We start from the raw sequence: 15,633 nt of genomic DNA, 5'->3' as shown, positions 1-15,633 counted from the left end.
CTCCTCTCCCAGACTTGTCTGGAACACTCCCAGCAAAAAAAAAAAAGCTGTGTGAGGAAAAGCTGCCTGAAGGTCAAAACCACAAACTCGGTGATTACCTCAGGGTCTGGGCAGCCCCATACCAATATGCTGAATGGGGGATTTCAGACACGCCTGACCCTCCAAACTTCATTTCTTTCATGTCTAAGACCTATTTTGTTTTTTTTTCCTGCCTCTTGGGATGCTCTCTCAGTTATTTGGTCTCCTTAATAACCCTCAGTCAGGAAGATGGGGCAATCCGGGAGGAGGACAACCTCTGTGCTCGAAGTGTGCCTCTGTGTGCATCTCGCATATGTGCGTTGTGTGCTTCTGACACAAATGTATTGCCGAGTTATTTTAAAAGTATAATATTACAAAGCAAAGTAATTCTGGCACAACTTCTAGTACTTCTGACATGAACCAGCCTTTCAGGCCAGTGAGGAAAGCTACTGAGAGGCTCTGGGCTGTCTCCCCGGTGCAGATTGATGCCGAGAAGGAAGCTAGACCAGACTGGAATTTGGGTTTGATTCAAAGGAAAAGTTAAAAGTTTGGGGGGAGCAGATGCTCAGCTGGTCCAAATCAGAAGAGTTTCGTTGAAGCTCACAAAATGATGTCGCTGCGGACCTTGCCTGCTCATCTAAATGGTTCAAGGCTCTCAGATCTGAAAAGCTCAGGTGGAGGTCTAAGGAGCAGAGGTCTCCTCCCTTCATTTCCCTGGCGTTGGTTTTAGTGTTGCTGAGAAACTCCAAACCCATCCAAAGAATCCTAGTTCAAACGCAGCTTATTTGGTCTATTTAGTCAATTATTTTAAAGATGATGCTGCCGTCGCTGCTTCAAGCAGCCCAATTTTCCAAACGCAGACCTAATTTCACAAAGCACTCAAAGCTCGCAGCAGCACTGTTAAAGTCATGTCTCTACCTAGACTGAGTATGAACTGGAAAAACAATGGGCCAACCTTGTGGGCTCGCTATCTTGCAGGATTGCTTGAGGCTCTTAATACACTCTGTCTTATTTATATAGCTCCAAATTCTGATGTTACACATAAATACGAAAGAACTTTGATAAAAATGACATCTGAAGCTTAATTTGACCCTTTGTTAATGGAGTCGTTCAGCACAGCGGTTTGCATTCGTTCTTATGAAACCAGAAGGCAGCTGAGAGAAGTCAACTGGGCGTTTTCACATGTTAAAAGACATGCTTTAAAAATCGTTCCAACTATCGATTCTTTGATACTTTGCCTTTTTAATTACGCTCTTGCAAGCACTGTCAAACCTGTGAATGAGCTGCAGCCTGTGGACAAACGTGTGGCGGAGGATAACTCTTGTGTGAATCTAAAAGACCTAATGGCAAACCAAGGCGTTCCTCTGGCCACACCCCACAAAAAAAGGCAATTTAAATCATCACAAGCTGTGCAGATTCTGCCTCGTATGTGGGCATCTGGCAGTGAAGCTAATATAACTACCTGTTCTTCACGTTGTGGCCTTTCACAGCCTTCGTTCACATTCTGATGGGCGACCAGCCACGTTTCCCAAAGACAAACTGAAGAAACAACACAACCCTGGCATGATATAAAGTCTTTTTTTTTAAAGGGTGCGGATAAAAGTAGCCATAAGTGAAGGAAAAAAGCCCATCTGCATTTCAGGTTAGAGATCCATCCCTGTACAACTCACCTACCCACCGCCGCAGATGAAGTCTGCTATGTTAATTCGTTGTTTGATTAAGGCCTCCAAAGATCGTTTCCACCTGACAAGCTGTCCTCAGCGATGCACTAGCTGCTCAGCGAGGCATGCGCGCGGCGGTCTTGGGAATAGACGGGAGATGCCGCTCATGAGGATGCTGTGCTCTGTCTTAGGAGAAAATCGGAACAGCACCACACACAAGTGCATGGCACACTCCGTACCTGGGTAGGGACCTGCCACCATTTCCACCCTGCTCACCCTGACTAGGATGCTGCACGTGCTCCCCATCCCCAGCCAGCACCGCTCCTCACTCCCACGCCACGCCACCGAGTCGGAGCAGAGGGAACGGGGCAGGTCCTGGCTGCCGACCCTGCTGGCACCTTCCTGCCTGCCGCCTTCCCAGGAAAAACATCTTTGGAAACAGTATGAGAAGTGATACTGACCCTTTGTCTTTCACAACACCATCAGCTTTTGATGTAAACATAGCGTTCATGTGTCGGGCAGATACTGAGAAAGTCACGGACCAAGGAAATAACACATAAATACCAAAAATAAATAAATTAAAAAAGATGGTATTTTAGCTGCGAGGGTCTTGGAAAATGAGACGAAAGGCCTCTCATGGAAAAAGGCGGTAAACAGTTTATGTCCTGGAGCAGCCATTTTACAGGGTGGGTGGTTTCGTGGTGTGTCAGGAGGTGACACGCCACCAGCCAGCCGCCGGCACTCCCGAATTCGGAATCTTTTCAAAACAGTGAATGGATGCTTGAAAAAAAATCATCCTTTTATCGCTTATTCTGTCTGCACGCAAAACTAATTCCTCCGTCCCGCAGTTGCGGGACAGACTGTGGGGAAGCGGCTCCCTGCCTGTGATGGGAAACGCCTTGGAGAAATCTCCGAGGCTCTCGCTTATGGCTGAGGAACACGGAGCAAAGACTAAGAGCCGTCTAGCCACAAAAGGACCACTGCCTCGTCTGAAGCGACAGCAATGAAATGCAGAATATAAACACCAGAAGTGGAGAAAAAAGCTATTTACATTTTTTACAAGTTTTACTCTTTTTCTAAATTAGCCTGCGCGTTACTAAACGTATAATTACCACTGATGTAATTTCAGAGGGCACCAGCAGAAACAGAAAAAAGCAGCTGGTCTATTATCTTTTTGTCTTCACTTTTCACCTCAACATCGTTTTTCATTCTTTGTGAACACACAACTTTTACACAGCACCGTTTTAATAGAAAGAATATGCCTCTGGAGGTTTCAACCACTCGCATGAACCTCCGCAGGCATCCTGAACACCTTCCACTTCTGCCGGGGCAGCAGCAGGGAATGGTTTCTCCATTTGCAAAGTGCTTCCAACTGATTTGTCATTTTTCTTACTCATAGGGTTTTTTTTTTTTTTGTCAGCTGATTGTGCACACGATATTGAGCAATAATAAACAGAGGAGGATGAAAACTGCTGCAGCTTGAGAAGTGAGCTCAGGATATGATTCCTCCTCACCGGATGCCTGGAAGATGTCACTGAAATTCTCTCTCCCTCAGTGCAACCCGCGTGGAGCCAATATGAACTCCCAGCAAAGTGCTTAAAAAGCCATTATTTATAATAACTGTTAAATGATGAGACATTGTTTACCCAGATTGCAAGATAAATTCTCACTTACAGAATGCTCGCCTGACTGTCCTGAACGTCATCTGGTTTTTATTTAAATGCAAAATGTAATTAGGTTCCCAATAACACAGCAGAAGAATTCAATAAGATAGGGCTTTTCACTTACAGTTTAATATTAACATTTTCCCATAAATGTTAATGAATAAAAGTCTACTGTTTTATATATTATCCATGGTGGGGAGACAACAGGCTAGGAATGGAAGGAAAGCTAATCTTTTCATACCACAAATTACAAGATATATCTCAAAGAGAACTAACTGTTCCCAGCATTGCCAGGGACCTGGCCGTGACACTGCTTCCTCCCGGGGTAGCCACCAGCTCTGATCCCTCAGGATGCACTTCAGGGACTCTCCCTCCCTATTGATCAGGGAAATCCTCCCCCAACCAAAAATCTCCCTTTCCCCTTCTCTCTCCCCGCTTCCCACTTTATGCCTGGCCATTTCCACTACACACACCACGAGCATCATCAGACAGCCAACGACATCGCTGCCAAGCGTGGATACCGCCCCAAGCCCTGATATTCTGAGACTCCACTGTGGAAAGCAAGGCTGGATTATGGGAAAAATCAGGTTACGATTTCTCTGATATTCCGTTAGAGAAACGCATGGAGGTGATGAGGGGTGATTGCTCCGGACTACAGTACACGGATAGGGAATGATAAGGCATCCGAATGGGTGGGAGAACACCCTTGGAGCTGGCGGAGGTGGCACTTTGGGAGTCCATCAAAGGACCTGTGCCTCCGGATGCTGAAGCATGAAGAGCAGATTCCACTGTGGAAGAGGGATCTTTGCGGCCGAAAGGACTGCAGGCTGCAGTATTTTAATTGTTTTAGCTTTTGACCTTTCATTTATTGCTGGGGTTTTGCCATGTTAATGTCTATTTTGCTCTTTGGTGACTCATATTTCATCGTATCTCCCTACTAAGAAGCGTTCATTTAACAGTTTGACTGCTTAACAAGTCATTGCATAAATTGGTTTTCATGCTACAGCCTCCTCTCCCATTTCCCCTGGTGAGGACAGAGCAAAGCTTGTAAGAGTTTTGCAATAACTTGGGCCATCCTTTCACAATCCCGGGAACAGCAGATGCCCTTAACACCAGCGTGAAGTCCATGCTCTGCACGGGCAAGAAGGGGAGCCGGCAAATCGCCCGCACGTTGTTTGAAGATAACAAAAGGCTCTAATTTTCTAAGAGTTAATACAAAATACCCGGGAGCCCTACGCTATAAGGCAAGTGGAAGTGGGAGCAGCGTGTCGGCTGAGTGATGGCTGGCAGTGGGACCCTGGGGTGGGAGCAGGGTGGTGGCACGGCTGGCCACGCACCCTCAGCATACCCTGTGCCGTGACCCAAGCTGCGGTGCATCCTCAACGGGACGGTCACAGGAATCACGCAAGGTTGTACGGCGATTTCAGGGTGCTGTGGCCTCCCCGACGCCCAGATGGCAAAGCTGGAGCAGAGACCGAGGGGCACAAAGGCAGCAACAGAGCTGAGCTGAGTAGAGACGTGGGCCTTCCGCTGGCTAAGCCAGGCCTTAGGAGCAACGCTGCACACACCTAAAATCCCTCCTATAGAAATCAGTAAAACACAGAAAGGCTCTCTGGGGCTGCTGGGCTTGGGAGGAGGGAGAGGAACTGTCTTGTCATTATTCTGCCACCACCTTAGCAGCTGCCACAAGTTTTGGCTCACAAAACAGCTGTAAAAATACCAGTGCTGGTTCCAACGCTGGGAGATGAGGGCTTTCATACTCGGAGAGATATGCTTGCCATAAGTTCTATCCTACATAAAAATCCCATGCAAAGACTCCTGAAAGGAATAACAACGTAATTATAGAAACTAGAGATGGAAAAATCCTCTACGGCTGCCTAAGCTCCTCACCCTGCTCAGTGTGGGACCGCTCAGTGTGGCGCAGGCCCCTGAACTTGGACTTTTAAAGGGAAGATTTAACAAACATTGAGAAATGTTTCTAAATATTTAGAAAACCCAAAATAACAGATTTCTAAGCCAAGCTGTACAAACAGAAAACGAATTTAGAAAACCGTCAAAAATCAACAGCTTTTGCATGCACCAAAACACACTCCTTTGAATAGCAAGCATCACCTCATGGGCATGATGCTGCAAACAGAGCGGTGAGGATGCTCACGTCCTTTGCAGAATCAGGCCAAAATGAATACCTACCATGGCTTTCCTCTTGTTCCTCTTGAAATCAATAGCAGAAGCCTCAGTGATGCAAAATGCTTAATGCTTTAGGAGGTACTCAGCAAAACAGGCAAATGTGAGCAAGGCCAAGCTAGACAGAACAGAGCTTTACACTTCCCCGTGAAGTGCTGGAGCATTGCAGTAGGAAAATTAATTTGCTTAATCATTAGGAAGAAAAACCACAAATGAAAGCAAAGCAAACCAAAACCCAACACAATAACAAATCTCTAAGGAGAAAGGGCGCTATTTCTCTGTTAACTACTTTGAGACAAAGCACTAGAAGAAAAATGTCCAGTTCCGATAATGTCATAACCCGATTACAGCCTGCACAGAAGAGCTAAAACACTTGCAGAACAATGAGTAAGAAATTAAGTTTTAAATTGAGTGCTGGTCCTATCTTGTGTCACTTCTTTATATTCTAGTAGAAAGGACACTGCTGAGCTCATTTCACATACAGCAGCATGAGATGCCTGGATGCAGACATCATTTAGTCATCTCATATATGTTTCTCCCCGTTTCTTTCTCCAGGAGAAATGACAAATCTAGAAATGTGACTGCACTTTGTTTTATTATGATATTGATTTTTCTGCAAAGGGAAAGTGCATTTGTCCCCCAGGTCTGTGCGCTGGCAAGAAAGGGTTAACAAAATGTTTATCACAAAGCTGGCTTCAGAGTTGAAAGTAATGTGATCAGTAATGAATTTTGTGTTACATTAGGTTGTATAAATGGACAGACAAGCGCAGACAACAAGTGGCCAGGAGTCGGGGCTAATCTAATGATGTAAAAATAGAGACAGCACCAATTATACTTGGGGCCAGCTCAGAGCTCCTGCAGGGACTGCAAATGAATAGGTACAAATCAAATTACTGACTAATAGACGCACTACAAGAGAGGGCAGTCAATGCTAAATACATTAGGGCCTTGTGACCTCTCTGCTCTGAACAGCAGAATCCTAAATTTGAGTTAAAAAAAAAAAAAAATCAAAGAAACTCTTGTTCTTTTCAGGAGAGAAATAGAACAATGTTATTTGTGAAATGATTTGAGATATTTCGATATTTTTTGTTTTGTTCCCCTACGACCACGTTATGTATGTAACCCTTTGAAAGCTGACAGAGGGCTCGCTTTTAGAACAAGGAGAAATATTCTTTGTGCAAAAGTTAAGAACCTGATAACAATGCAGTTATGTTACATACCAAAGCATTTCAAAGCCATGTGCCTCTTTGGGGTGATGTTTTTTACTGCTACTTCACCGGCTGTGTCTGTATCAAAAATAAAATATTTCTTAAAAAATTGCCTTCATTTAATAATAAGAAAAAGAAAAGGAATCTCCCCACACCGCAACCGATAATAAGTAAATGCAGCTGATCAACTTCTTATCAAATGACAGAAAGTCAGAGTTGTCTCGTGGTATTAAAGCTCTCTTCAGAAGCTGTTCCACAAACTGCAATGAACCTCAATTCGCACCAGAACCATTTGTGGTATTCACATTCAGTCCCACCCCGCTCCCTTTAAATAATGTTTGACCTGGAAGACATTCCACTAGAAATTCCCAGGGGTTGGTGGTGAGGCAGATTTGGTCGGGGAGTTAAGAATGCCCTTGTTGGCCCTGGCAGGGCTGTTGGATGGGGCTGCTCCAGGGACAATGACTTGGGCAGCAGAGGATGAGAAGCCCACACTGCTGTGCTTGGTGTCCCGCATGAGGTGACTGCGCTGTTGTTGCATGTTGCACATGAGAAATAATTTCATAAAACCACATTAAAATGTGTGTATCGCAAACGCTGCTCCTCCTCTCCAGCACTTAAAAAATGGTGGCCCCTAAAGAGCCCTGAACGTTCATTTAAATGTTTGATCCAAATAAACCTTTTGTAGGAAGAACTGCACTGAGCTCTCAAACTTATTTGAAGGGGGTAATTTAATCTCTGACCCCGGGATGAATATTCTGAAAGTTCAAAGGCTGCTTTTAGCATCAGTGTTATTTGATACAGCAGCGCGTGTGCTGCCCGAGCTGATTGTGCACTGAACCTACGCAGAAATCTCTTTGCAGAAACACTCATCAGAGGGGAAATCAATTGCTGTGTGTTCCTATATCCCACACCCATGTTAGAATTAAGACCCATTGAGGAGAAGGAGGGGAAAAACTATCTTGGAAAAATTAAAAGGAAGAGGAAGGAAAGAGAGGATGGAGGAAGGGATGGAAAGGTACCTTTCTAAGCTCTGACTCTATCTAGGGCTAATCTTTCTCTTGAAATGAAGATGTACACATCGATCCGGGTGGCTGCTCATCTCTGAACACCGCCCGTGACCACAGACATTCTCTTTTGGAAAGAAACCCAGGAAGGATGGTCCTTGCATGGGATGAGAGGGCAGCGGCTCACCCCTCTTCCCTAGGCAGAGGTGCATGCTTCCCACCCGAGTCAGGCACGCCAGAGTGTGTGACTTCACCTCTCCAAGCCACAGATTTCACATAAAGATTGCAAAAACATTCCCCTGCAAAGCTCCAGGGTGTCAAGACCCAAGTTAGGCCCAGGCTGGTGTAACCACGCAGCTTCGCCTGGAAACCAGGACCCCAACTGTCCTTAGCGCCGATCCCGGCCTTTGTACGGGCTATTCCCTAACAGGACGCCTAATTAGCTACACTTACTTACATCCCATTAATCAGGTTAAAGAGTTTGCTTTCACATACAAGTTTCCTTCATCGCATTATGAATTCGTTCATGAAATTTGGAAGGAATCCAGACAGTTTCTTCTGAAAGCACAGAGCACTCTGCGGCTTTTGCACCTCACCTTTGGCTTTCCGCAGGTGGTAGTTGACAGAGTTGGAGTTTTGGAGGAAAAAGAGCCACGCTTTTGTTTCATTTTATTTTTTTTTTTAACTGAAACTTTATAATGGGCTTTAAATTTTTCAGACCTTGTGCGATGTATCGACCGTGATAGTGCCATACTCGCTTCCGTTCCTATTCAGACAGAAAGCGCTGGTTCTGAGATGGAAAATTAGTGGGATGCTCTGCAGTTTTTAATATAGGCTCTTACCGCAAGTTAATATGTATTCCTATGACAGGGCAGACACAGAAAAAAAGTTATTTTGCTCCATAAGCTGCAGAGTAAACTGAGCCATCACAGGGTAGTGGATTTCATGCTGAATTAAATAAAAAAAAAAGATACATGCCCACAAAAAGCAATTCCACTCTTGTACGTCCACAGAACAGTTCCGCCACTTGTAAAATGTTGCAGCAATGTGGATTTGGGTATGCTTTGTCAAAATAAATTAGATATGACTAGAAGTACAACATTCAGGCAGCCAAACAAATTGTAACAGAGAAGACATAGCAGGCAGGCATGGACTGGAATCGCACGCTGCAAACACAGAAAGCCCCATCCTGCACCTCCGCTGCTGCCCAGGCTCCAGCGGTTCTTTCTTGCAGAAAAAACCAGGAGTCTGACAGTGGCAGTGGCACATTTATCACTAAAGGAAGTTTGCAGTATCGCCTATCCTGACCAAATAACCTGAGCAGCGAAGAATATTTATTTATTTTATATATTGACAATTCACCCTTGGAAACCTGTCTGTTGTGTTAGCCTCCTAAAGAATAAATCTACCCGTCTGTCACTGTGCCATGTGCTTTATACTAATAAACCTCGGAAAATGCTGGGAACGGGGTTTGACTTGGTAAATCACATGAAAGTCAAGCCTGAACCTGTGTGTAGATTTAACATCCAGCTAAACCTTTCACCCAGGACAAAGGAGGGAGAAGCTGGGAGGAACTCCCCAGGGCTGAGAACGCCTTTCCTCCTCGTGCTGCCGATGCAGAGCCGCACCGTTTCACGCTCACCGCTGCTGTCCTACAGCTTTAGTTATGTGACTGGAGCCTAATGAATTTGGGTCCCTGGGATGTACACAGACCACGCGGTAACTCTGCAGGAAGAACCCACATTAGCATCACCGATGTGGACGTTGCCCTCATCCCGGTGTGGGCGGGTAGAGAGTGCGAGAGGAATCTATCTCCCAGGCTTCAGCACACTTAACTCCCATGGCACTGAAACACGGGACAGGCACAGAAATGGTCTTCCACAGATAAATGTCAGAAAACAACCTGTCACTCAAACTGTAAAGGCTTGGTCCCCTATTATAGCCTAATTTTCAACATTATGCCTAGAAATGACCAAAATGCATTTAAAAGCTTAAGAAATTGACTTTTTGAAGGAATACATAAATCAGAGGATTTACTGATTAAAGTATTTTTGGAGGGAAAGAAGTCTAGCATGGGCTGACAATTTCTGCATGTCCAGTTGGAGTGGAATATTCAGAGACATTTATCTCCTGGAAGCACAGTTTCATAAATCACAATACTTTTTTTTTTTCATTTCAGAATGCCATGCAAAGCTCCAGCACGTACTCAGAAACTACACTGGAAATGTAAATATCGTAGCTGCTCAAAAACAAAGCTTTGCAAGCAAAAGAGGTCACTGACCACTAACATTTTGTAAGTAGGCCTTAATTTTTTTTTTTCTTTCAGTGAGAGTTTGACAGAAACCGAAAGAGCAAAAACATCTTTTTGCATCTTTGCCAATTTATGCTTTCTTTGGAATTAAATATGTATCTAGGCTGACAGCTTATGTACAGCAGACTCCACTTAAGATAGACATGGGTCGTCTGGGTAATTGGATAACAAGGGAAATGCTGGTTTCCCAATCAAGTCAACTAGCTAGATGACTGGAGTTATCATTTAGGTCACAAGGAAAATAGATATTTGGGGGGTCATTTTCCAGACCTGGTTCTTCTACCATCCACTGTTTGATGGCCCTTGGCAACTAGCTGGAGTCAGAGATGGAAAAGATCCATCAGGCCATCTAATTCCCCTTCCTTGCAAATGCTGGATTATTCTTCACGAGGTTTGCATCCTCCAGTTTGATGTCTCCTGTACAGCCAACCTTCAGGTCATTTCTACCTCTGCCAGTCAGCAGGACCACTGAACCGGTGAGGCACTGCCAACCCTGTCTTGCAATGCGATGCAGTAGGTAAGAAACAAAGGCGCAGAGAGTATCTGCTCCCCAAAGTGGTCTGTGCACCATGAGCACGCATTTCCTTTGCGCTTCTGCAGCATATCAGCCCTGATTGCTATATAAATCTACGTGTCAGCTATGTCCTAACAGTTAAGGCATTAAAAGAATCTATTTATCTCTTGCCATTAAGTGCATGTCAGGACCAGTCGAGCACTTGACAAAGCCTCACTGTCCACCTTATAGCCCATTGTGTCTTTGTCCACGCAGTGGACTCCAGCACTGCACATGAATGTATCTTCACACTCAAGGTCAGAAATTTTCATGAATTCATGTTTCAGTTTTAGTAAGACTGCAAGTTTCATTAAATCTCTGTAAAATGCATTTAAGGACTGAAAAGAATCCAAGCAACACGAAGAAGGGCTAAAGGCATGCTTAACATAAAAGTGGGCATAAGTTAAGTAATTTTAGGATTATTAGAAGGAGGTTTGAAACTTCCATGATTTTGAGGCCAACACAGAAACATAAACACTGTCTTTGGCACCAGCACCAATATATAAATCAGTTACCAACAAGCAAATTTACAGTGTCCCTTTCTGCTGAACTCTTCGCTATCATTTCATTGAGGTGAGTGGGCAAAAACCTGCAAGTCTTTCAAAGATAATTCAGTTCAGCTCAGGTTTGTTACGATGTAAGTGGTTTGGGTGGGGGAAGTGAAAACTATATTACTTGTTTTGAGCCAACGAAGACACCTCTTCTTTGAAGCAAAGGTATCGTACCTCCAAACTTATCTTCCCCATTTATTAACCAGCAGCCAGATGCTCCCCTCCCCAGCTCGACAAAGGGCTGGCTGGCAGCCTGCCGCCAGGGCAGCCACACACCGTGGAGGGAGCACTAGTCAACTCCCTCGGCAAGAGCCACTTCCCAGGTAGCATCTGAGCAGGAGAGGACTTTTTATGGCCATCTGGAAAGGAGAACAGCTCAAGAGCTGTTAGGGGATGAAAGTGGAAAGGGCATGGGAGTTCACAGCCTTATCATCAGGTTTTCTCTGCTGCACTGAGTCACCACATGCCCAAATCCTGAGAATAGAGTATGTTAGTGATAGAGAGAATCCCACGACAGGCAGGAAAACACAGAGCACAATGTCAGCGAGAGGAGGGTAGTGGGACAGAGTGAGTTAGGTTAATGCTCGTGTTACTCTTGCTGCTTACATTTGCTGCTTTGAGATGGCACCTATCTTACACTCACTACAAAGATTTATGTGTCTGGAGTAAAAGTAGGGAGAAATCTCTCTGGATGAATTTTAGCTCAGTGATGGCAACTCTACAAACAGTTCTTTCTGCCTCTACACCTGCAGTACTGTGAGCCTAATCGTATGCAAAAGAAGTTGGCACTCACTGCTGTCAGCTGGGTTTGGTGAAAATGGAAGAAAATACAGACTGCCGTCTCTGACAAAGTTCTCCGTTTACAATATAATATAACGTTAAGTCTCTGGAGCAGTCAGTGACTGTAACGTGGCATGTCCAGATGGCTTCAGCTTTCAGAGAGGGCATTCCCCTCACCTTTCCACTAACATACACAGCCTGAGGAGAGCTAGTGTGTTATCAGAAGTGGATACTATCCCAAAGTTCACTCTGATCACAGTATGGGTCGATAAGTGATGAAATATGTGCCTTTGTCCATTTTCACAGTCCGTTTTTCCACCTTCACAGGCCTTTGCAGACATGAGCTGATTAAACTCCACACCAGCGATGTGAGGAATCTCTACTCTCGTCGCAGTGACTGAGCACTGGAGTCACAGGCACGTTAAGTGCCTCATCCAAGGCAACAAGCTGGTGAGAATTTGCAACAGATCTGTAACCAAGACCCATCCTTAGTGTTCAATCAGCCCTTTCTGTTAATACCAAATCTTAAACCATCCCTTGACTCCAACTTTTTCAAGATGGGAATCAGAGGGAAGACGGTTTGCAAAGTGACAAGTTGGGCTATGAAGGGTGTTTTGCACCACTCAGCAGCTCGGTTATTGCTTTTTGTACAAGGGCTTAAATTCTGCTTCTTTGCAACCTTCTCCTCCAGACTGTGGTAGTCACAGCAGTTTGGTGACCTGCTGTGAGCTTCATGCTAACTCGGGACCCACCTGCAAAGCAGCCCTGATGGGCACACCCTGAGCCTTCTCCAGCTGCAGCAATGCAGAGTAGGGAGAGCTCAAACCAGTACAGACAAGGGCAACAGCAAAAGGAAGAGACATCTTCTGCTCTGCACAGCCTTCCTGGAATGTCCATAGGTCAGCAAATCCCTGTGTTTCTGCTAAACCTTGTCCTCTTTTTCCTTCCCAGGCAAGTTGCCAGGAGAGTGACAAGAGAGCTGGCAGCTGATGTTAGAAGCCACCATTCCCTATTAGCTGCTGGTCACCACCCAAGCGATGCAGAGATCAGAGATGGCCCTGGTCCTTTCACTAGAGGACTTTTTTTAAAACAAGTCAAAATTAATTGAGACAATAAAGCCACAATAACTGCGCTTTCACATTTCTGAGCATCCCCTACTGCCGGGCCCCTTAAGAGCAGCATAATCTCTGACGTGCCATTCCATTTATTTAAACAGATGATATAATTTATCAATATAATGGACGCTGATGAAGATGGATTAATTTGGATTACAGAACCAGCGCTTCGCAGTGGTTCTATTCAGGACACAAAACGAGGATGTGTGCGATTATGACATTGTTTGGAGCAGGGTGGGCAAGGGCAGCAATCTGCACAGAGGCTCGGATGCTCCTGAGCTGGCAGGGGAGGGAGGAGAGCCCTTGTCACAGCTATACGGTAAGGAAGCTCCAACCACCAGTATTTTCCTTCAGGTTACTTTAGGCTTCTCAGACTATGAGATCTACCATCTACGAGATGTATTTATATGATCTACCAAGATTTTCTTTTTATAAATGACTTCTCTCACACCGAGACCCCCATAAAGGTTAACTGTAATCAGAGAGGTAGCGTACAGAGAAAAGGAAAAGCAGAACTTAAAAAAAAAAAAAAAATTAAAAATCACCATTGGGTGAGATGTACGTGATCTCTGATCACACCTCTTCTTTGTACCTGTTCCTGATCCCACTATGTCCCTGCTGGGAGACTCGCACATTGCATCGGCCAGGCGCTCCCGAAGGCCCTCTTCATTGTGCTCCATGGAAGACATGTGACGGAGACCGAAGTTCTCGGGCCAGCTCCCACACACCTCCAGCAAGGTCACGCTCCGGTCGAAGGCACCTTCAACAAACAAATGGGAGATGTTTGGGAGACCCTGGGACCAAACTACTTCAATACATATTATTTATTGCATTGGAAAGAGAGAAGCCCTTGCATTTTGAGTTCCTGAAAAGCTAATTTTAGCTAATTAGTTAAAATGTTGGTGTTAATAGCACAGCGGGAGCAAACAGAGCCCTAAGCACTGAACAGCTCTGACCCAGCAGCTGTAAGCAAAAAGGTGAAATTAAAAATATAGACCTAATTTCGCATTAGTGACAGTCTGAAAACCAGCATAACGGCTCTGATGGAAATGACAGCAGAATCAGGAACTGTAACGTTAAAAAACTGTATATATGTTATTAAGTACAAGTTAGACAACTAGAAGTTATTCTTAAAGTTGATCTGCCTTTCACTGGCTGCTGTTGAGTTCTCTTACCCGTTCTCATCTTGGACAACTGGAAACATTAATTTTGTCTTTGCTAATGGGCATACTTTTTAGTTGATATACTTTTCTTGCTCGGTGCGGTCGACGGATGGGGAAGGACGGTTTGCCTTCCGCCCTGTCTACTAAGAGGAAAAATCAAGCCCTTCTTTCAGTCTGGGATATCTGTGGATTTTTTTCCTGTTCCTGCACTGTGAAATTTTAGGTCGAATGTGAGCTAACAGAGACTCTCTCATCAGCAGTGCTTTACTGAAGATGCCGGCTATTGTGATGGAGCACACGTACCTACAAAAGATACTTAAAATCACTCCTTAACTTGCTGTTATTACCTCACTCACAACAGGGGATGATGTTCTGCTGAATGCAAAGATTAGATTCTGAATTAAAGATCACTTCAAAGTATAAATTAAAATTATTCTACCTTCTTATTATACAGCAAGTCTTCTGTGAAGGCTTACTTAAATCATTCCCACTTGGAACTAGATTACGGTTATGCTTTGTTGCTTCAAGCACATACTATTTACTCAACTATTAGGTAACCAAATATGCAGCATTTATTGTGCCTGGTTTCTGCCAGCCTGCTGAGGGGAAAAAATGCAAATGTCAATGTTTCTCAAAGTTAAAAGTACATGAAACACGTCCTTGTTATCAGGCCTTTGGTTTTCCCCTTTGATCAGCCGTCAGAAACTATCTACACTTGTAGTCTGTGACTGTACAGCTTCACAGCACACTCCCTGCCACTGACAGGTGGTAATAGAAAGGGTGAGAGACCAAGCCCCGCGGCAGGCGTCCCTTCCTCTGATAACGTCCAAAGTACCGGGTGATAACCGTTAGTAAACACTCGGGCAGCCGGTTAATCCATACATCAGCAAAGAGGGGCAGATAATTCTGAACTCTAATGGCATGGACAAAAGCAGCAGGGCTGGCATTCAGGGATTTATATGGGCTGCAATGGTGACTTCTGGCTCCTGAATTTCATCGGCGCGCACAGCTTTGATTTATCTCTTTGCCTGGCTGCGGAGTAGATTCCTGGCACTAGAAAACCATCAACGCTAAAATGGACCTCTACAAAACGGGACCGTGCCTCTTATGTGATACATGCACTTGAACTCTGGATGAATCCCAGTTTAAACTGAGAGGAGGAATGACCAAATATTTCAACATTTTAATGGGTCTTTGGATTTATAGGGTTACTCCAGTCTACTAGTTTTTTTTTAAAGCAAGGGTTCTTGAGGCTTGTTTGAGAAAATGCAGCGAGGAGGCAAAGTAATTTCAATGCTGTTTAAGTCTCTGCAACATCTCCATGCTGTCACTAACCCCAACTGCAAGGAGAAAAGCAAATTTTGGTCTTTATTTGAAGCTTCTTTCTTCAAGTCATCCTTCTGCAGTTTCACGTGACT

The 15,633-nt window shown here is 44.6% G+C and overlaps 1 protein-coding gene across 9 annotated transcripts in view; it reads right to left on the bottom strand.

The window, feature by feature from the left end:
- BCAS3 (BCAS3 microtubule associated cell migration factor) overlaps positions 1–15,633 on the bottom strand; it is a 349,601-nt gene that overhangs the window by 9,911 nt on the left and 324,057 nt on the right. For 2 of the 9 annotated variants that reach the window (XM_054085099.1, XM_054085100.1), the window contains 2 exons: positions 13,645–13,812; positions 6,748–6,813 (listed from right to left, as the gene is read on the bottom strand). The exons of 1 other annotated variant lie outside the window; for it this stretch is intronic. In XM_054085099.1, coding sequence (XP_053941074.1) covers positions 6,748–6,813; positions 13,645–13,812 — 234 coding nt within the window. Of the gene's footprint in view, positions 1–6,747; positions 6,814–13,597; positions 13,813–15,633 lie in introns of all 9 variants that reach the window. 6 more of the 9 variants (XM_054085101.1, XM_054085102.1, XR_008453135.1 and 3 more) reach the window with 5 other exon arrangements.

This window comes from Cuculus canorus, chromosome 20 (assembly GCF_017976375.1).
Source record: "Cuculus canorus isolate bCucCan1 chromosome 20, bCucCan1.pri, whole genome shotgun sequence".
Classification (NCBI taxonomy): Eukaryota; Metazoa; Chordata; class Aves; order Cuculiformes; family Cuculidae; genus Cuculus; species Cuculus canorus.
The sequence above is the reverse complement of the archived record's forward strand: the minus strand, read 5'-3'. Positions and strand labels throughout refer to the sequence as shown.